General features: G+C 32.1%; 2 protein-coding genes across 7 annotated transcripts in view; one reads left to right on the forward strand and one right to left on the reverse strand.

Moving 5' to 3' along the window:
- Positions 1 to 15,247, reverse strand: part of LOC124352705 (cysteine sulfinic acid decarboxylase) — a 28,136-nt gene extending 12,889 nt beyond the window's left edge. The window contains exons 1-5 of one of the 3 annotated variants that reach the window (XM_046802322.1): positions 15,119 to 15,247; positions 13,395 to 13,571; positions 8,057 to 8,241; positions 7,092 to 7,198; positions 4,662 to 4,777 (exon numbers count right to left, since the gene is read on the reverse strand). In XM_046802322.1, coding sequence (XP_046658278.1) covers positions 4,662 to 4,777; positions 7,092 to 7,198; positions 8,057 to 8,241; positions 13,395 to 13,529 — 543 coding nt within the window. In that variant the 5' untranslated portion in view covers positions 13,530 to 13,571; positions 15,119 to 15,247. Of the gene's footprint in view, positions 1 to 4,661; positions 4,778 to 7,091; positions 7,199 to 8,056; positions 8,242 to 13,394; positions 13,802 to 15,118 lie in introns of those variants that run through there. The other 2 variants (XM_046802321.1, XM_046802320.1) reach the window with 2 other exon arrangements.
- LOC124352707 (retinol dehydrogenase 12-like) overlaps positions 7,067 to 21,839 on the forward strand; it is a 51,174-nt gene continuing 36,401 nt past the window's right edge. The window contains exon 1 of one of the 4 annotated variants that reach the window (XM_046802328.1): positions 7,067 to 7,192. In XM_046802328.1, coding sequence (XP_046658284.1) covers positions 7,191 to 7,192 — 2 coding nt within the window. In that variant the 5' untranslated portion in view covers positions 7,067 to 7,190. Of the gene's footprint in view, positions 7,193 to 11,549; positions 11,656 to 21,839 lie in introns of those variants that run through there. The other 3 variants (XM_046802323.1, XM_046802325.1, XM_046802329.1) reach the window with 3 other exon arrangements.

Consider the following 21,839-nt stretch of genomic DNA (forward strand, 5'->3'; position numbering starts at 1 on the left):
TATCAGTGTATTTTCTGCTACTTCTGCAAAAAATTTATTTAGGTTTTCAGCAATCAACGAGGGATTGTTTTCAAATGTACCATTTATTTCCATTTGAAGAGGTGTTACACTTGGATTTTTAGCCTGCTTCTCTGAGTTTATTATGGTCCACAGTGCTTTTGATTTATTGTCGGATTTATTTATGTATTCCGTTGCTGCAGTACGTTTAAGGTTTCTAAGCTTGAGGTCGTAGTCTTTTTTCTTAGTGATCATTTCAGCCTTATCTGCAGCATTGCCAGTTACTTCATATTTCCGAAAGGCCCTGAGAAAAATTTCTTTCAATCTCCTGGCTTCTTCATCGTACTTGCCATTTTGCTTAGATCTTTTTTTGGTTCTTGATTTCTTATTTGGGCAAGTTAAGTCCAGATTCAGCCTTACATTCCTGTAAAAGGCATTGTACATTTCTTCAGCATCAGGCTCATTATACACACAGCTCCAGTCTACTTTCATAAGCTCCGTTTTAAGATTTTGAAGATTTTGTTTACTGAAATCTCTTCTGTGTTCACTCACTGATGTTTGTGGGATTTTACTTTCTAGGTGTAAAAGACATTGTTGGCCTGTGTGATCTGATAAGCCTGTTTGAAAAATATTGAATTTGACAGTTGAATTGGGCATGTTAGTGCATATGCAGTCTATAGATGATTTGCAAGTGTTAGTTATGCGTGTTTCTGGGAGAGGGAGGCGTATTATTCCATGACTTAGCAGCTCTTCTTCAAAATGTTGGTTTTCTGGATTGTCAGTTAGTCTGTCAAAATTAACGTCACCCATTAAAAGTATTGGATTTGTCTCTGCTCGAATATTTTCCAGGATACTAGCTATCATCTCGATTGCTTGTTTACTTTGTCCTCCTGGAGGTCTATAAACTCCCAATATATGTAGTGATTGTTTGTTAATTTTGATCTTTATCAAGGCTGCTTCACACACTAATTCTATGCAGTAGTTGGCAATATCCGCTGCTTCTCCCTCAATGCCTGATGTTTCCTCCAGATATATCGCAACTCCTCCAAGTTTATGATTGCCTCTGCTGAAAGCTGTAATTAGTTTATATCCATGAATTGATATTGAGCGTAGATTATCTTGATTTAGCCCATGTTCAGTTAATATCAGTACTGTTGGGCGCAGCTGGTTCAGAAAGTGATTTAGCCTCTCAACTTTTTTAGACAGTCCCCTTATATTCTGGTGGAAAATTGAGATTTCTGAGGCTGAGTCCTTTTTTTCAGAGTGGAGTTGATGAAAATCCTGTGGTTTTGTATGTTTTTGTGTCTTTCCTGTTTTGGTTGGCAGTTTTCTAAAAAAGCGTTTTCATTTTTTGAGGCGACTTCCATATTGATATATATTTGTGGGGGTTGACTTTGGTTAGAAAAGTTTTTACTGATGGGTTTCTTTTGGCGTTGCTGGGTTTGAAAATGGTCATTTTCTGAGCATCCCTTGAGGGCTTCAAGTTCTCTAGTTACAAACTCCTCAAGGGTTTCTCCACTTGGGAGGATTTTAGCACTCAGTGGTGGTTTTTTCTCTCTTCTGATCCCTTCAATTAATCCTTCATTTACAGTAGTCCTTCTCAAGCCTGTTTCTACATTGGCAGGTTCTTCATGCCGAGCTTTGTTTTTGGCTACTTGGAGAGATACACTGAAATGGTTCCTCTCCTTCCCAGTTTGTTTTTTGCTCTTACTTATGTTATGGTTTTTAGAACAAGGAAGACTCTTTGCAGTGGGTGTACTTTGTGTGAGTGCTGGTGGTGTTGCAGGGTTTGTTTGTTCACCTTGCTTAAGCAGTTTTTCTTGCAAAGTTACCACAGAGCATTCTAGTTGGTCTTGTCGAATCTTCAGTTGAGTCAGCTCAATTAATAGAGAGGCAGAGTAGTTGGGAACATAAAATTCTGAGTAATCTGTTTGTGTTTCTGAAGCTCTAGTGAGTTTAGGTGTCTGAGGTAGGCCCGTTTTGTCATCTTGGTTTAATTTCGGTTTGTTTATTATTACATGTAATTGCTTCACTGGTGTTGGATTTGACGGTGCTGTTGTGTAGGCTGTGGCTGGTTGTATAGTTTGCGTTTCTACATTTTTGAATTTCTTTGAGTCTTGTTGGTTTTTGTCCAGCAAATCTCTTTGTCCAGATTTTTCTCTTTTGAGATTAAGGATTATTTGTTCTAGTTCTAGTATTTTATTTGCTTGTTCATCAAAAATGAGAGTCTGTCTTGTGTCATGATCCTCGTAAAAGTTCTGTAGTTCTTGTCTATTTTGTTTTTCCTTTGCGATCTGGGCTATAGCTTCTTGTAGTTTTCTTCCCGGTTCTTCAATTTTTTGTAGGTATTTTTCCTCGGCTTCAGTTCGATCTTCCAGTGTTGCCTCCAGTTCAGCAAGTTTAGCCTCCAGCGCTGAGTTTCGGGTGCTTAGGTCCTCAGCATCCTTTTTCAGCTCCAAGTTTTCAGCCAAAAGAAGACTGCCCACCTCTGCTGCCAATGCCAGAGATGTCTCAAGATCATCTTCCTCTTGTCCCTCTTGATCTTTTACCTTTGTTTTTACAGCACTCAAGCTCAGCTCCAGATCAGATATAACTGTGTTTCTATTTTCCTTGACCTTGTGGTATCCTGATGGGCTGGGTGTCTTAAATGTGGGACGTTGTTCTGCTTCTCCTATTGCCACAAAGGTTAATTCTGACATAGAGCCGTTTTGGGCAGTCATTGAGGTCTTACAATTTTCACATGTCCATGTTTTTATTTCATCTTGGGTCAATTTTTTTAGGTGCTTGTCAGATATATTCACACAGCCACCATGGTACCACTGGCTACAGGACCCAGTACATATTATACCGGAGTATCTTACCCCGATACTGCAAACACCACAGGGGTATTTGGACGTTTCCGAATTTGTTTTTGGCATGTTAAAAATTCTTTGTGACAGGGGAGGTTCAGAAAACAGTAATGATAAAAGTTGATCAGTTTGATTTAATTCTGTTTGGCTGGTTCAGAATCTGTCAGTTTATAAAAATGGTTCATTGAGGAAGAAATTATCAGTATTAATAAAAATAATAGAATTATTAATAAAATTATTAATAAAATTGATCAGTTTGTTTTAATTCTGTTTGGCTGGTTCAGAATCTGTCAGTTTACAAAAATGGTTCCTTGAAGAAGAAATTATCAGTATTAATAAAAATAATAAAAATTATTAATACAAATTGATCAGTTTGTTTTAATTCTGTTTGGCTGGCAGCATATATTGTTTTCTCTTCTTTTGAGTTACGTCTTTAAGTGATTTTCATGACTAAAATACACTTACAGTTTAGTGGTGTTTAATGATGTGCAGATCATTAAGTATTTTGTTGTTTTTACTCACTAAAACTTCACAATTAATGGGAGCACTTTCACAGTTGATGATGAGTGTCGGCCAGTAACACAGTATTAGTGAAATTCCCTATAATTAAAATTTTAAACAATAATCCTTATAATTTATTTGTTGTAATTAAAATTAAAACATACCTTATTTTCAGTTTAGAAACATGTTATTTTAGTTTTTAATAATTATGGTATAAGTTATGTCTAAAACCTTTCTTAATATTCAATAAAGTTTAATCAGTCAATCATTCATTACTATTGGGTACAACAGTTGATGATATAATTAATTGGGCTATAGTAGCTGGCCTTGAGCTGTTCTTCCAGCTCTATTCAAGTGTCCAGTCAGCTAAGTCAACAATAAGATAAACTGCAACAATAGGAGTTACTACTGTCGGACAGCATGAATATACTGGTTACTGCCAATGTCAGATATGTGTCTCTTTCCTGTTAAACAATATTTCTCATTAAAAGAGAAAATAGTTAAACAATGTCCACTCTGTGTTTAATGTGCCAAACTATGTGATTAAGCACTCAGATTAATATTGTTTTATTAAAAAGTCCAGTTTTATTAGTGCTTCAATAAATATATAATTGTCTAAAAAACATGTGCTTTTGCCAGTCTAGAAGTAAGTACTTTTTAGTGATTAAATTTAATGTTAATTAGTAGAGAGAGAATAATGTTTCTTGTCTTAATGAATATTTAGTACTTATCACAGAACTTTAAACTTCACCAATGTCAGCCCAGGATGGTTAATTATGTATAAAATATAAGAAATCAGCACACATAAAAACTTAAAATCACTGAACTTGACTTGACTGTGAACTTGACTGCCATAACTGTATAATACTAATAAACCATTTTTGTAGGCAGAAAATGTACAAAACCCTACATGCAAGCAATCAGCCTGTGTGTAGGCTCGGTTTTCCACCCACAGAGAATAAATTAAAGGGAAAATTTGTTAAAAATTCCAAATATCCTAAGTTAAATATCAAATTTAAAAAATCTACTATGCTTTTTAAAATTTATGTTATCAATATTTTTGACTTACTATTAATTTTTATTGTAACATGAAGATGTTCAGACCTAGCAAAGTCAGATTTCAAAGTTAAATTTAATAGCTTGTACTAGGATAGTGGGTTATGTCAAGTATAAAATAATTAGCAGTTTTACTAGATTACTGAAATAACTTTCTCACCAACATTTTTGTTTTGGATGAAATTCATTAAGACAGAATGATTAAGTTGAACCATAATTAAGTTTCTTCTTGACTGCAACTTAAAATGTATTCCTTACATCAGAAGAAGTGAAAGCAGCCAAAGGGGTGGTGGAATAAAGTCCAGTTTTCTTTGTTTCTGGGCACAGTTTGAACCTAGCCAGAACCATTGCGTACATATTTGCCATACTCCCACCTGAAAAAGCATTGTTTACTTTATAAGAATTTGTAAAATAAATCCATAATTAACTTGTTGGATATAATTCTATAAATCTGTCCATTGAGGTCAGTTCGTGTCTGAGCATTAGAATAAATATTGGTTCTAGTATGTGTCCCTCACTGACCTCTGAATGCTCCCCCTCTAAAAAATAAACTGTATACAAAAGTGTATGTATACTATAATTTGTAGTTTAGTTTGAAGTTTGCTACATTTCAACATAGTATGTATAAGATTAAAATAATTACATATGTAAATATCTGTAAATAATACATTTTGAACATGCGTTTTTTTAGGTTTAATTTTACTTTTTATTCACAAAAAAAGTTAAAATATAACTGTTTACCTTTCTGCACAAAGAACCTTTTTTGTATTTGGATTTTATAAACTTATTGGTATTTTTATAAAAGGCCCAACTCAGAAAATGATATTTTAACTGTTAAAATATTTTTATGTAGAATAATAAAAACAGCTGATTTCAAACAAGGAACCGCACTCTACTATACATAAATGTTCCTATGCAATGTTAAAAATATGTTGTAGTGTGTACTTAACCTCAATATTTATAATCCATAGATTAAATGATTGCATAAACAAATAGCAAAATAGTGCCTGCCATTAAAGGTTCCTCAACTGTTAGATCCACTGTTAACTTTGATAAATTTGATTAAACATCTGTTGTTATTAATTTAAAACAAGTTTAATTTTTAAACTCTGTTTCGAATTGTACGGTTAATATTAAAGCACAGTTTCAGTGTAGTTATCATTATAAACTTAATAAAACAGAATAAAACAATAACTTGCTATTAGTTTATAAAAATGCGTTATTTAAAAAATTGGATGACGGACACATTGACTCTACCAATATGAGGTAAATAGAATAAAACGTTTTTTAGTTGTGCTGAACATATTGTACTGTAAGGTAATGGCACAAACAACATGGAGCTATTATCATAAAGTAAAACAAATAAAATTATATGTGAAAATCAGACTTTAAACATAATGTTACAGACAACCTGAAGCTTAAATATGTGAAACAAAACGGTTTAAATTTTCTAGATGACATTCTAGATGATTTGGATGAAATTTAACTTTCACATTAATATAAGGTAAATCTGTGTTAAGTTCACAACTCAGAACTGTATTTGAAAACTTTAAAAAAGGCTGTGGTTTGACAATCTCAAGCAATAAAGTTCTAAATGTTTTCAAAACTATAGATAGTTTAAAACAACTTTTGCGCTTACGGTTTATTATATTACCTCTAAAATTCAAAGGCAGCGGCCTATCTAAGTTTTGAAAAGAACTATTGCATCTCACCTATTAAACAACACAGGAGTAATACTTAAAATTCTACCAAGTATTTTAAGACAATTGAATCACTTCTGTTTTCATCAGTTTTTGACATCTAGTTAGAGTTCAATCTTTTGAAACATAATAAACTATTTAATTTACAAAGGAAACCTTTTGAATTAACACATTGACTGCAGCGGACGTACACTAATACTATCCCAGATGTCCTAAAGTCTGAACATGATTCGTGTAACAGTGAATGGTTAAACTGTGTGATTTCAATCATATTAATGTTAATTAGTATACATGCAATGAGTTATAATTCTTTTCATTGTTAAAATGAATGAAAATTTTGACAATGACACTTGGAGCAAATATGTCATATAGACATTAGACACATGTGTCTGCATACACATATGTGTCGTTACTCCAAATTGTAATTTGAGATACCTATGTAATATAATTTTACACCAAACAATAATGATATGGTAACATTGAATTTTAATACGTTGTTTAAAAGAAATAGAATCAAAAGTTGAAACTTTTAATCAGAAACGGTACCTGTAACGGTAATGTACGGTACCTTAAGTGGTGATAACATTAGTAGATATTTAAAAACGTTATACTTCTTATGGCCTTGAGCATCCTAGTGACAATTAATACAAAACTAAATTGAATGCCTTAATAACTTTTAAGTAGTTTTTATTTTACATCATGTGTTTCTCCTAGAATTTTTTTTGTAAAAAAAACAAATAAGGCTATTTGGAGCAATAAAAGTTCATGAATACTATATTGTAAATTTCAATTACTCATTGAAAATACACTGAATATAAAGCTGTACACCAATGGTAAATAGAAACCTTACTTTTCCAGCCCTAAGTAACAGACCCACTCAGCATTTCTAACCCAGTGAGGTATAGTCCAGTTCAGATCATACTGGAAAACTCATCTTGATTACTCTACCTGAAGAAAACCAGAGGAAGTACTCACTCAATCGACTCACCAGCTGCAAAGATACCATCACCTTCCCCATAACCAACAACCTGGAGAAGTCGTTCAATGACAGCCATTTCTACTAGTGTGAAAACTGGAGCCACTTCAAATGTATGTCTGTAAAATAAAATATTACTATTAGTTTATTCACTATTTTTAGAGTGGTGGATTATTTAATTTGTTTAAAAATATGGTCTGATGTTCCTTCAGAAGAAAGATTTAGGAGGCGTTTTTGAAAGATTTAATGTTTCTTCAAACATTATATAAGGTTAAGGGACGTTGGGTATGTCATTAGAAGAGAGAAAGAAAAAAGGTAAAGGAATTATGGAGAGGAGAAATTTAACAAGAAGGAGACCCTGTGGAAGACCCAAAAAAAAAGAAGACCGCCGAGACTCAAACCCGGATCTCTCACTTGCTGGGTGAATGTGCTACCATTACACCAACAGATAAAACTTGTAGGATCCTTACTTTATAGGATTAAATTATTTTGTATTTGGCCGTATCTGTCACATATGCGTTTAAATAATCAAACTAACGTATGAACGGAAGACCACATACCTCTCAAACGACTTTTTATTCACATTAATTAAATTTGTATAAATGGCAATAGCCGAATTTAATTTCAATAAACATTGAATCACAAAAAGTACTTACTCCACCGGTTTTTTATGTTTCAACGTGACACTGTGATATATATTTGGTAAGTTTATCTCGTTTGAAATAACTTTGAACCATAATTTATAATTTTTCTTAATGTTAAAAAATTAAGGTGTTCCATAAATGCCTTCACTCTTATGTTCAAAGGCACCGTTTTAAAGTGTCACTGCCTCTACAGAAAAAATAAAGAGGGAAGAAAAGACTGACTGTTATTACAATATTACAAACATCGTAAATTACTTTGATCGGTTTTGTATCTGTGCATTTCAATACTGTATACAAAAATGAAATAGACAAATAGAATCAAGAATCTCTCACTGGTTGGTGTTGAGTGCCTCAGTAATCCATGCTCCTGCCAGTCCATACTCATCCACCCGTCCATACAGCTGGTTCAGGAACAGAGGATGTTGGGTCTTAACACTGAATCTAACAACATCCCGCACCACTGTCTCCAGGCTGTCTTCCGTTGCAGGTGGTCCCAAGTTTTCAAACAATTGTTCCTTCTGAAATAGTAATATTTATCTACTTATACAGTTGTGTCAGAAGTAAATCATCCACTGATTAGCAAAGACAAACAAAAAATTGTGAATACAAAATTATTTTACTGATATATCCTTTTTTAAATTTTCTATACTAGTATTACTGTATGTGTAAATTGCAATTCTTGTTTACTATTCTATACACAATGTAACATATTCAATCTGCTAAAAAAAGGCTTAAGTGAAATTAAATCAATTTTGTTCAGAAATAAGTACGGCCAAGAATATTTACAATTTTTCCATATACGAGAATATATATAAATTTAATGTTGCTGCTTTTTAATTACTTCTTTGAAAGTAATGGAATGAATGTTTTAGTGAACATCTTACGGAACATGCAATAAATACTTTGTGATGATGGACAAACATGTGACTTTATTTCATCAGTTCCTAAAATTTGAGATTCACTAGACCATAGTGAAAATAATTTTACAGAAAAAACTCAGTAGCTAGAGAAATTAAAAGATATCTAATTTAATTTAGAATTTCAATTTATTCACTGAATGATTCATTTTCTGTCCTTGATCAAATCTGAACAGGGCATGAGAGTAAATAATTTCCAACTAGTGTTTGCACATTAGATAAATCATATTTCAAATTTGTATTTTCATTTCTGATAACAAATTATCATTGAGATTTAAATATTCCAACAATTTTGATGATGATGTTGAAACATTCATGTAACATTTTTAATAGTTGCAAATGTTTATATTTTGTTGGATTATATGGCACTGCTAGATTGTTTAAATTGCTTAAATCATTCATTCAATGAAATAAAACAAACTTGAGAGATAATTAAGAATAAAAATAATTATATTATCTTACACACAAAAATAAAATTTTTCAATCAAACAGATATAAATATGATGTATAAACTTATTGATAAAAAATAATCATTACTTAAAGAATTTTAATTTATTTATTAAAATTAAATAATATATTGAACAGTGAGCAACTGTTATAATGTATAGGCTAACTATTATTAAAATAACTTGATAAAAATATATTCCTGTTTCAAATAAATAAAGTACCGTACATTAAAACACAATTTAAGGAGACCTAATAACCAAAAATGAAAAAATGTAGGACCTCAGAAGGCTAAGCCTGCTTATAGAGGTTCCATTTTTAACATTAATAACTGAAATTGGCAACACTCAGACAAAATTAAAAAAAAAGAAAACTAAGCACTGCATAAAATAAAAAATCAACACTCTTATAAGTCAACATTCATACAACCATTCATATTATATTAACATAGCTGAAATAAAATAAAACTACACAAACATTAAGACTGTTTTATGGCATTACCACAACTTTTTCCATTTGTCACGAAAGACACCAGATTGTAACTTAAATTAATGATATATAATAAAACATCTATTATTTGTGGATACACTGATTTGAGTAGGAAATAATTGATTCCATTCATTCCTGGGGATGTTCCACTTTTTAAAGATCGTATTATGGTACTTAAATCTACACTTGTTACAAGTCCAACAAACATTGATATCTGTGGATCGTAATAACATTTTTTATCAAGGTTTTGAACGTTATCTAGTTTGTCTCTATTCAAATCTAAGTTGTCAACAATATTTATCAAATTTTAGTTAAACATCTTAGTAACAAATTCTAGATTATATTTAATTTTCCAACTAATTTTTAATGAGATGCATTTTCCTTACCTTTTTTCTGACATTTTATCTCATTTATGACATGTCAATTTTTTTGTAGCATTGTTACAATCAATAAATTTGTTTTATAAAAATAATTCCTAAGTTTTCAAATTTCAATATGAGGTTTAGTCTTATATATTAAACAATAAGAATTAAGAACTTCATTTTGTGAACAATTCTTTAAATGGATGTTTAAACATTTCATTTTTTAATATTAATTTTCATACAAATATGGGGTTGTTAATCCAAGGTTTTAATTTTGTTGTAACTATTATTCATAAGTATTATGATCTTACATTTATCTATACAGGAATTATAAAGATTATAAAATAGATGTTATGCTTTAGAGGCATTTTGTTGCATGTAAACATCAGTCAAATTGATATTATTTAAGAGACCATTGAGAGCTAAGTAATCAAAATGATAACCACTAGAAGTGGCAGAGGCCTCCTCTCCCACTACCCACAGGGTCACTTTTATCAAATAATGATCAGTTACATTGACATACAATGTTTCAGTTTCCAATTCACACATGTCATATCTTGCTATTTTTGCGAAGCCATTATCAGTGCAGTCTTGGAGTGTTCTGTCATTCTTGTTTAGAAATTAATCTATTTAAACATTCATGACATTACCAATTTATAATTATTATCAACAACATTTGAATTTTCCAGTAAATTAATATGAAAATCTCTTAATATTAAAACATTTTTGTAACTCCTTAAATAATTATTATGATTATCGTAGTCGAATCCAGTTAATTTATAAATACTTCTATTATAACAATGATTTCTATCTTTTGCATACACATGGAAAATTGCATTCATTAATTGTAACTTAATTTTCAAGACATCAGCTAAGATTATTGTTATAAAACTGTCATTAATAATTTAATTGTGTCATGTATATAAATTACCACAAAAAAATCTCCATATTCATTGCTACATTAGTTATTTGATATTTGTAGCTCTATCAATTCTGTCTCATACGTCATTTGTTTAGAAAAACCATGTTTATTTTAATTTCTCTATTAAAATGTGTTTCGACTATGTATTCCATGCATTTACTTCAGGAATATTGTTTCATATTTGCCAGTTTATTTCCTAAACTTAAGATTTTTTTGTTTAAGCTTCTGATTTTCTGCTGTTAAGTGTTCAACAGCTTTTTATTGATTTTACAATTCTGTTCATTCACCATTTTGGTATTTTCATCAATGGTTTTCTATAAAAATACTCATGAGCATTTTTCACATTTTGACAACTTTTTCTATGTTTGTTCCAAATTTAACTTATAACTTACATTAAGTCTTCCAAAGTGACATCTTGTATGACATCTGCTTCAAGTCTCATATTTTGTCTCATAATTAATTTGTATTCTTTATGTGAGTATATTTTCAGCAATGAAGATTTGAATTGTGCAAATAGATTGTGTAGCATATATTTTTTCAATATTGTATAAAGGTTTTTAAAGGTGATGTAACTTGTAACAAGATTGGCTTGTATTAGCTTTAAATAATGGAAACTAGAGTAAGTCATTACACCAGCCTATGATAACCTTAATGCAATCCAACTGGTACTCCTCTAGCCTGAACATAAAAGACATTGTAATGTTTAGTATGCAGTGCAGTGTAACATACCCAAGGAAGGCATGAGGACACATTGAGGTTTTGCTCAATATTGAAGACCAAGACCAGTTTCTATTTTATGTTAGTATAACACATAAGCTTTACATTTTATTTAACAGTGAGATATTTTTTACAATCTCTGTAGTTCTTACTCTGAAATGTAAACATGTTAGATATGTAGCATTTTTCATACTCTGTATAACCCGTGCATTATTTTTTATTAAGGTTTTGAATACTTACGAATGTTTGTTTACGATAAAATTACCTGAAATCCACAACATAACATTACAATAATTACAGATTGCACTATCCATACAATTAAAAATTTCAAATAAAATTTAATAAAATTTTCCTTAAATAAAAGCCCTCTTAATTTAAATAAAATAGCATTATTATAATTTTCAAAAAAAGGCGTCTGTTGCTCCTGTTCCTTGGTCAAAAACAAGCAAAAGGGCCTTATCATACTGAATGAGGGAGCCAGTGACTAAAACAAGTGTTCAGGAATTCAAACACATTGCTCTAGCCCCTTGAACCTCTGAACAAACCGGTTAGCTATCTACCTGTATAAATAATCAGCTACATAATTAAATGAAATTATAAATTGTATGTAACTAAATTAAAATTTCTACTAAATGCACCTTTTGAACTAACACTTGATACAAACCTAGCATAATATAAAAGTAAGATTTCAGTGATTATTAATCACTTTTATTTATTTAAAATGAAAAATAACTAATAAACGTTTTAACTTAACTTTTTTTGTAAATAACGATTATTCACTTTAAGGTTACAAAGAAAATAATTACAGAATAATAATAATTAAATCTACACAGCTTCTACTGAATTTACTTTAAAGTAGGCAACACAATAGTGTTATTACATCTTTTATTTTATCTAATCTTGTTCAAAAAATTTAAATAGTAAAGGGCGTTCAACAATCTGTAAACATTTACTTTTTACATATTGTGAGATCCGAGGATTAATTTACTCTGATTTTACGCTTTCAAGAATGAGATTGTCATGGCTATTCTTGCCGTGCTGTAACGATATTTCTTACACAAAGCTCATTACACCATGCATAATTCAAGGTTACATTCCTCTCTGTCCTGTAGTTGGCAATCTCACAAAATCAAGAAATAAATACAGAACAGCAGACCATCTATGGTGATTAATTAATAAATAATAACTAAATACAGTTCAAGTCTACGGGTACACACTGACAAATGGCATCAATAAAAGACAGAAAAATTTAAAAACATTATGGTTTCAGGCCTATGGAATATTGTTAAATTAACTTTGATCATGCTATAGTTTTATGCTGATATTCTTTTAATGTTTAAAGAATGGATTACCTTTCAACATATAAAAATGTCTAAGCCAAATAATATAGGATTTTGGTATAATAATTATGATTAATTTGCGATCAATATTTTAATTTATTGTTGCTTTCTTATATTTGTTTATTGTTTAAATTTCGTTAAAAATTACTTAAAATTGTGTAAACAAAACTAGTACATTTTAAGTATTTTTGTGCAAGCATTAGAATAGTAACTAAACACAATATGTTTTTGAACACAGTTTTCAATCCCTACAGTTAATTATTGTTGTAAAAATACTAAGAATTTAAAATTAGGAGAATGTTTCCAGGATTCTTTTAATATTTAAGACCACTATTACATAAGTTAAGTAATTTTAAAACCATAATTTAAACTATATAGTATATACTATATCAACAATTAAAACTCATTATCAGTCAAGGTTCACAGGAAATTAAACATCAAGGTTCAATTGAACTTCATATAATAATAGAAAAAACATACCTTTAGTTCTGCAGGGTGTTTAAACTGGACAACGGGTTTGCTAATGTCAGTTTCTAAAGCACTTTCTTCTTCAAGTATTCTCAGAACACGATGCAACAGAGAAATTACAGTCTGGGATCCATATAAACTTGCCATCTCCGTGGTCGCAACGGTCAAGTGAAAACAAACCTTGCTGTCCTAAAAAACAAAATAATCGCTACGTGATCTAATAGATCTGAAAAAAAGATTATAGTTATCAACACAAGTGACTTTGTTACCAATATTCTTTGGTCCTAATAATGGCTACTTCTACATCAGGCTTTCACTGCGCTCTATTTTCTGTATGCAATGGTCCTCCATCGGATCGATCAACGTTCCTCTGCTCGCCGCTAGCCGCGGTGGCGCCTCCACCACATGACACACTGTTTAGATGCTAGATTATTTACTCCAATGTGGAGCGCATGTGTAAACTGCAACACGCCAAATGATTTCATTAGTTGCATTCAATTGTTGTCAAATGACTTTGATATTTTTACTGTTAGTTAATTCTTATTTGTGATTAAGAATACAAACATTCGTAATATTAGGGCTTATATAAGCAGTGCGTGTTGAATACCGAATAACTTTTTAAATAATTGGTTTTATTATGTATAGGTGTGAGAAAAGAAGGAAAGGCGGTGAAGACGCCTCTAAAAATACTAAAATTAATGATTAATAAACTGCTATATTTTAGTCTTACATAATTAGTTAAATACGGTCATGCCAGACGGTGACTAGGTTTCCTCTGAATATACCGATCTACCGTGAAAAATTGAGGTCAATTAACTTCCTTGCATGAAATTTACAATAATTTATAAACATTTTAGTCATGTTAAATTCGCCGAAAACTAATATAAATAATGTATGTTATAACATTTCGTTAAATGTTAACTCTTTTCTTCAATCATTAGTAGAATAGTAAACGACGCCTTCGTTCAGTCAGCATCGAGAGTACCGTACGATACAATATAGAGAGTTTAAACTCTCAGACACATAACTATAATCTATCTTTTTCTTGTTCTATTGTAGGCTATAATCAGTATACTCATGCAACCAGGAGCGGTCGAAGACCAAATTATTTGCAGTGTACATTTAATTTCTGCATCCGCAACCGTTCCTCATATTCCGTTTTCAACATACAGCCAGTTGGTTACAAAGCCAATTGCCCTCAAATGTTGACTATTTGTACAATAAATAGTAGTGCGTTAAAACCCCGAAAAAGCATAATTTATAAACTAAACCAGACAAAATTGACTTTTGGCTTATGCGTTACTTTATTTTCAAATTTAAAAATATTTACCTTTATTTCCAATCAAGAATATTAAGAATTTTTCTAATTTATAGTAGACTAAAGATAACAGTAAATCAGAAGAAAGCATCTCATATTTTAGCCCAACAATTGTGATAAAAGAAATTATTAATTTTTTAAAGTAATGGTAGGTGAACTTTAATATTCCACATTATTGTAACTACGTCAAGGTTTGTGTTGTGAATGTACAGCGTTATTTTTAATCACGTAAATATCGCACCAGTTCACGACTTCAATATTAAGTCAACAAAGGAACTGTATCAGCAATCACAATTCACCAATATAGTTAATAAATGTTATGGCACTCAAGGTTATCGAAATATTGTCAATACTATATGTCAATACAAGGCAAGGGGTTTACTGGCACAATGTTGCAATGGTTTAGGAGCTACCTTACCGATATCGTCGACTAGCCGTGCGCCTTGATACCGACGTCTCAACTAGCTTTGCTGCGGGTTCTGGTGTTCCACAGGGGTCTTACATTGGACCATTCTTGTTCTCCATCTTCATCAACGACATTAAGCATGTCCTCTTTGCGGACGACATCAAGCTGCTCGTTGAAGTTGCATCCCTCCATGATCGTCAGTCCTTGCAGAGTGCTCTTGACGACGTATTCGACTGGTGTCTCACGAATAACATGGCTGTGAATCCTGCCAAAAACAAAGTTGATAACGTTTAAAAGAAAATTAAATTCAGTAGTAGCCGACTACTTTTCGATGGTAACCAGGTGGAGAGATACAATACCATTAAGGACCTTGATGTTCTTATCGACTCTTCATTTGAGTTTGGTACCCAAATCTGCTACAAAGCCTCCCGAATGCTTGGATTAGTCTCCCGTTCTGCAAGGCATGGCTTGGACAGCCATGTCTGTGCTATTCTTTACAGGTCAATTAATTGTCCGCCAGTTACTCGAGTATACCTCTGTATTTTGGCCACCACATCAGCTCTGCCATATTCACCATCTCCAAGAAGGTCCCTGAGATGTCGTGTTGGACTTGACTTTCGAGAGGTCCCGATGAGCTATCTGCTGCCTATGGTCTTCTGAGTCTTGAATGTAGGAGACGGGTGACTGATTGTATCTTTCTATTCAAACTCCTCAATCACCAAATCAACTGCCTCTTCTTCCATTACCATTAACTTCCACGTTCCTGCCAGATCCACTAGGCATCAGCGCCTCTTTGAACCCGACCATGCTGGGACCAACTGCTTTCGCTTTAGTCCCATTCCTCTACTCATGCGTTATGGCAACGAGATTGGCTCTTCAGCTGACCTCTTCGTTGCAGCATTGGGAGCGGTTCGGCGAACTGCTGATGGTGCTAGCCTATTCTGCATTGTCTCATCTTTCAATGCGTGACTGATATAATTTATTCTACTTCTATTGTTAGCTTGACTATTTATTTTGTTGATTTGTTTACGTTGTCATTATTTATTCATATTTATTCTTCGTTATATTTTGTTTCATTGTATCGTTCATTGTATCAATATCGTTAATGGTTTACATTATTATTCTTTATAATTATTTATTTGTTTTGTTAATACTTACACATTTTACTTTTTTAATTGCTTGTTTTCTTTGCTTGATTTCTTTATATTGATAATTGTTACTTTGTCAAATTTTGTGTATTTAGTTTCTTGTTATTTGCTCGCATATCAAGTATTGCAGTTATTGCTTGCTTTCTTTTTATGGCTTTATTATATGATTGTTATCAATGTATTAAGTATGTATTCATTAACAATATTTATAATTCTTGATACACTCTGTTGGCCATATTTGTTCGTTTCTTGTAATAATGTAAAATAGCGTATGCCGTTGGTATATAAATAAATGTTTAAGTAACATAAACGCCACATCACATGGTAAAATTAATGCAAAAAATATGAAAACCACAAAAATTGGTATTATCAACTTTTTAAAGGTATTTTAGATGGATTATTAATTACATTTATTCGACAATCCTACCTAATGTTTGACACACGCGTGTAAGCTTACAAACACGCACATAATTTCGATAAACGACCAATTTTAGACTACTCTCACTTTTTTATTCGTATTATAGCAAATCCGGAAGTTAATTAATTGTTTGGAAAAAATGTTTCGATCCGTTAATGTTGAATATAATGTTAGTCAAATTAGTTTACCGAATATACGCATGTTCACCTCAATTTATTTTCTAATGTTTTTTAATAGAACCAAAGTTTCAAACCACGACTTCTCAAGTAACTGATTGACAATAAATACTTTTTCATTCTCAGACACTTTCTGAAGAAATTTTTTTTAAATATTCTAAATCATCAGAATGATTTTCTGACTCCGTATTGTGTACGGTATTCTTATTGCAGCGCCGTCTACATTTCCGTCTACGGTGATTTGAAGAGAGTAAGCTTTTGATCTGCTTTTAGTATTTAATATTGGAAGCACTTTCCAGTTATTGTTCTGATATAACAGCATACTATAATTTCTGTATTTCTATTAAAATTACAAGTATTTATGGCATGGGGTCTCGAATGCTCTATTAACATACCATCATTAGGCTCGTTGTAAAATCCTACGTGCGCCACTGCCCAATATGATATTATGTGACTTTGTTACCAATATTCTCCGATCCTAATAGCTACTTCTATATCAGGCCCTTACAGCGCTCTGTTTTCTGTTTGCAATGGGCCTACATCGGATCGATCATAGTTACTCTGTTCGCCGTTGGTTGCGGTTGCGGTGGCGCCTCCACCGGCTGGCACGCTGTTTATAGGTTAGATCACTCTTACTTGGAGCGCATGTACAAACTGCAAAAAAAAAAAAAAAAAAAAAAAAAAAAAAAAAAACGCTAAATAATTTAATTAGATGCATTCAATTGACATTCCTACTGTTAGTTATTTATTTGTCCAGTTTGTAATGACGTGTAGAATCTCTACCAAAGAGGCCCATCTTATGCAAACTTTTTTAAAGTAGCTATAACCTCTAATTAAAGTAAATCATGCCTTTAGTCGTTCTCTACTTATTGAAATGTACTATTAAATTAAGACTGCTTGACAAATGATTTTGCAAAGCGATAATCAGGTTAGAGTTAGGCCCTGGCTAGATTTTCTTTACTGCAATTTATTTTGTACTTGTGCACGGACTTCCAGAGAAAATTGCGGATGTTTGATAGGAGTTAACTAATCACGGCATGGCTGTTCAATAACAAAAAGATATTATTACATGCATACATTCTCTGTATTCCCTTTAAAAGTACAGATGAGATAGTATGAGTCTCCCATGGTTCCACTTATGTATTATGATGTTCCACTTCCGACCGAAAATGCCAAATCCTAATTTGGTTCCCATAGAGCTACCAATATACCATACTAATTGATTTGGCGTATTTATTCTTGACCTAGTTGTCTCTAGGGTAATTGTGAACTAGGAAGAAAAAATGAACAATAAACAATGTATTCGTAAAACATTTGATATTGTCCATAGTACAGCACATTTTCTTTGACAGTGAGAGTAATCCTACTCCACCTATAGCTCCAATTGTTGACAAGCAGATGATGTGCTCCTTTTTTTAAGGAAGACCCCAAAGACAACATGTACCTCAAGTGAATTAGAGGAGGTGCTACAATAAGTTCCCATGACCGTAAGGTCTCAAGGACACATTATTCAGATGGGCACTACTACTTTTGGGCACCAACTTTATTTTTTTTTGGTGACGATACTATGTGATGCACCGACGTGGATGCATAGGTTTTTTCTTTTTTACAAATGGAACCATGACTGTTTCTCAGCGTTGATTCTAAGACCCTCACTCTGACACTAATCATAAATTTAATATCTCCAGATTATTAAAACATATACACTATAGTTACAGAGGATCACCCCTGAAAGAATATCTCTGGATAGTGTCCACCAGCTGCTTGAAAACTCATAAAGAAGATGTTACCATAATAACGTAAGTTTAGAAACTCTCCCTACAAGCAGGCTCTTGGTAGTTATTTATACTGTGGCTTCAAGGAATCGGGATTGTATCCATTTTCACACAACACGAAGAAACTTATACATTTGGATAACTAGAAGTCCAGTCCACTTCTCTTAATCAATTATGATTCAATAATCAACTCTCCCTCAATGTATACTTCAGCTTCGAATGTATAATATCTTCATTGCGATAGAATCCTTGATCCAACTCACCACCTAATGAAGGATTGTTCCCTATGACTTCCCTGGTCAGTTGATGTTTCGGTTTCAATACAAGGGATTTCTGTTCAATACTCCTTTTTAAATGTGGTGGTCCACCAGTCTCTCTCATGACTTAGGAAAAACAATTAGAGATTTAATAGACTAAATTATTCAAGGATCGAATAATACAACTGCTCATTATATTGATGCATTACAACATGGCCTTTGGCCATAATTGCTCTAAAAATTCCCAATTAGATGGTGTGAATAGTCATTAGTGAATTGTCAAAGGGCTAATAAGATGCAATCCCCATAAGGAGACTCAAATGGGTAGAATCTGTTGTTTAGACATTTAACTTTGGAGACAATAACCATGGACTAAGCTGATCTGGACAAAGTCCTGAGGGGATGCCTTCAACAAAGACTACCTGGAATGATGGGTGTTTGATGAAATTGTCACTGAAGAGACATAATGGAATATTAAAAAAGGGTATTGAGCATTTCTCATACTATTGTGCAGTAGTAATATCAAAATGCTATCACATAGTCTTTTTGAAGATTTCCATTGGGTCAAAAAGATTTTGTCAAGATTCTTTGTAGTCTGGCTGCCTCATAGCAGTAATCCATATCCCTGCAGAAGGAAAGTCAAACATTATACTTTTCTGAACTCTTGGATTTACGGTAGCCTGTCAGCTACAAAGTATTCAAACCGATTCCTCTGATCTGTCTAAGCTAGATAATAAAGTTTAAGTTGTTCTTTAAGCTTGCTTTCTTAATGGAGTTTAAGTTTCTTGACTATGCGATAAAAATAGTTCTGTCCATTACTCATGCAGATAGGATAGTTTTTATGATAACAGTAAAATAGTAGGTTTATCTTGAAGAGCAGAAGCGACTCTAGACCCATACATCTTGTGGCTCCGTACAGGACGACATTTAGGGAAGAAGTGAAAATCAAATGAGATATTAAAATATACACTATCAAAATGAATTTCCTCTTACAATACAGAGTTGGTAACCTTCCATAGTACCATTAATCTAATGGATTTAGGAAAACTCCAGTGTTACAAGCACTACTTTCCTCCCCTGTTCTTCTAAGAATTGAAAAGATAAATTCATCTAATGATTCAGCACGACCGTCCCACTTCCTTCCCGCTCTTACTTTACTGTGAATTCAAAGTTAAGAGAATATACTTAACCAGACCAATAAAATCAAACTACTTATTGGTGTGTACTGGCGTACAGAGGACCCAGGAAACCCACCTCCCCAAACTGTACAAAATATAGGTCTTTAATAAGGACAGATATAGTTCTTATAACTATAAAAAGACATGAAATTGGACATTTGAATTAATATTTAGTTTTTAGAATTGAAATCTCTGTATGTTAATTTAGGAGTGAATTTGTATTAGTTCATTCCTTCCTCCCCCAAAGATTGAATGAAATTCTAATTGTGTTGTTAACCCGGAAAGGTGGCTGAGCTCAAGTATTGTGTTTTGATATTTAGCAGCTCAATCTGGGCAGTAGTGATTTAGACTATTACAATTTGATTACCGTATTCGATTATAACCTAATTAAAAAAAAATTATAAACATGTCTGCAAATAACACAAAAATCTGTAGAAATAAACTTATACATTACGGTAATTGAAATCTGGCATTACAGTACCTAATATTATTCCCCAATTGATATAATTTGTATGTGTTATACTTAGGAGTTTTATTGTAGTTAGAGCCTGATTTGCAAGTATTTCTGAAACCAAATGTCACTGGTAAGATGAGAAAAAGTAAATATGATCAGTAGATCAATATATCCACCACTTCATAGTAGACAGTGACATGGCTATTAAAAGATCAGACAAATTTATTTATTTATTTTTATAAAAAAGAAGAGGCCGATCCCTTTTAAGCCTTGTTTTGCCTGCCCTCATGGGCCACTGGCCTAACAAACTACATCCACGTTTTAGAAACGCACAACACAACAAATGCACATTTCTAAAAAATTGGACTTTGTTCACAATTAGCCAGAAATTATATTTGTAAATATCTGTACTTGTAATGATTTGATAGTATTGTATACCTACTTTCATTTCCACCAGGTCCATGGTTTTAAACATGTCCTTATATAGATATGCTTATAATTATACCGGTTTTAAGATGGAATTTAAAAAATTTTACATTTTGATTGTGGTTCTTGTACCTTTAAGGAACAGGAAAACTCCAGAAGAACATAGATCCTATAGTTTTATGTGATGGACGTTTTAAATTTAACTATATTGTCATCTTTAATTTTATTGTTCTACTTACACTGTGGCATCTATCAGGATGTTAGTTACACAATTCATAAAATAAACTTTAAAGTGTAGCACAGCTGTACATAATCAATGGACGGTTGCTATCTTTAAATGGCACACTGTAAAATGAATGTAAATATTATGTTTAGATTTAATTGTTTCTATAATGAAACATGTGGAAATTGATAATTCTTTAAAACACGTGCTAAACATTTTTTATGTGGTTAATTTTCAACAGAATTCAACATTTATAAATCAAAAGAGAGAAGAAAACAAGTGAAATACTGGTATGTAAGCATTTTGATTCGTATGTATAATAGTTTTTTAATTATGACTTTTTTGTAACTACACCGCATCAAAAGGCATGTAGTCTACGGTTTGCATCAAAATATTATTAATATATTAACATGCCCATTATAACAGATTTTTCATACAAAAAGTGTTAACCCATGACTAATTTTAGAGAGTTAAGAGGTCCAATAATTCGAGATAACAGCCACACATAAAATCTACTTTTTGTCCATTCGTAGCAAATTGAATATTTATCAACTAACTTTTTATTATGTTTGTTTGAATAAAAATAGTATTTAATAATAATTATTGTATCTTAAGCAAAGTGTTTGTTGCTATGTGATTTTCAACTTGACGCAGACATATCAACCATCTATATGTCAT

The sequence above is a fragment of the Homalodisca vitripennis genome, chromosome 1 (genome assembly GCF_021130785.1).
Source record: "Homalodisca vitripennis isolate AUS2020 chromosome 1, UT_GWSS_2.1, whole genome shotgun sequence".
Classification (NCBI taxonomy): Eukaryota; Metazoa; Arthropoda; class Insecta; order Hemiptera; family Cicadellidae; genus Homalodisca; species Homalodisca vitripennis.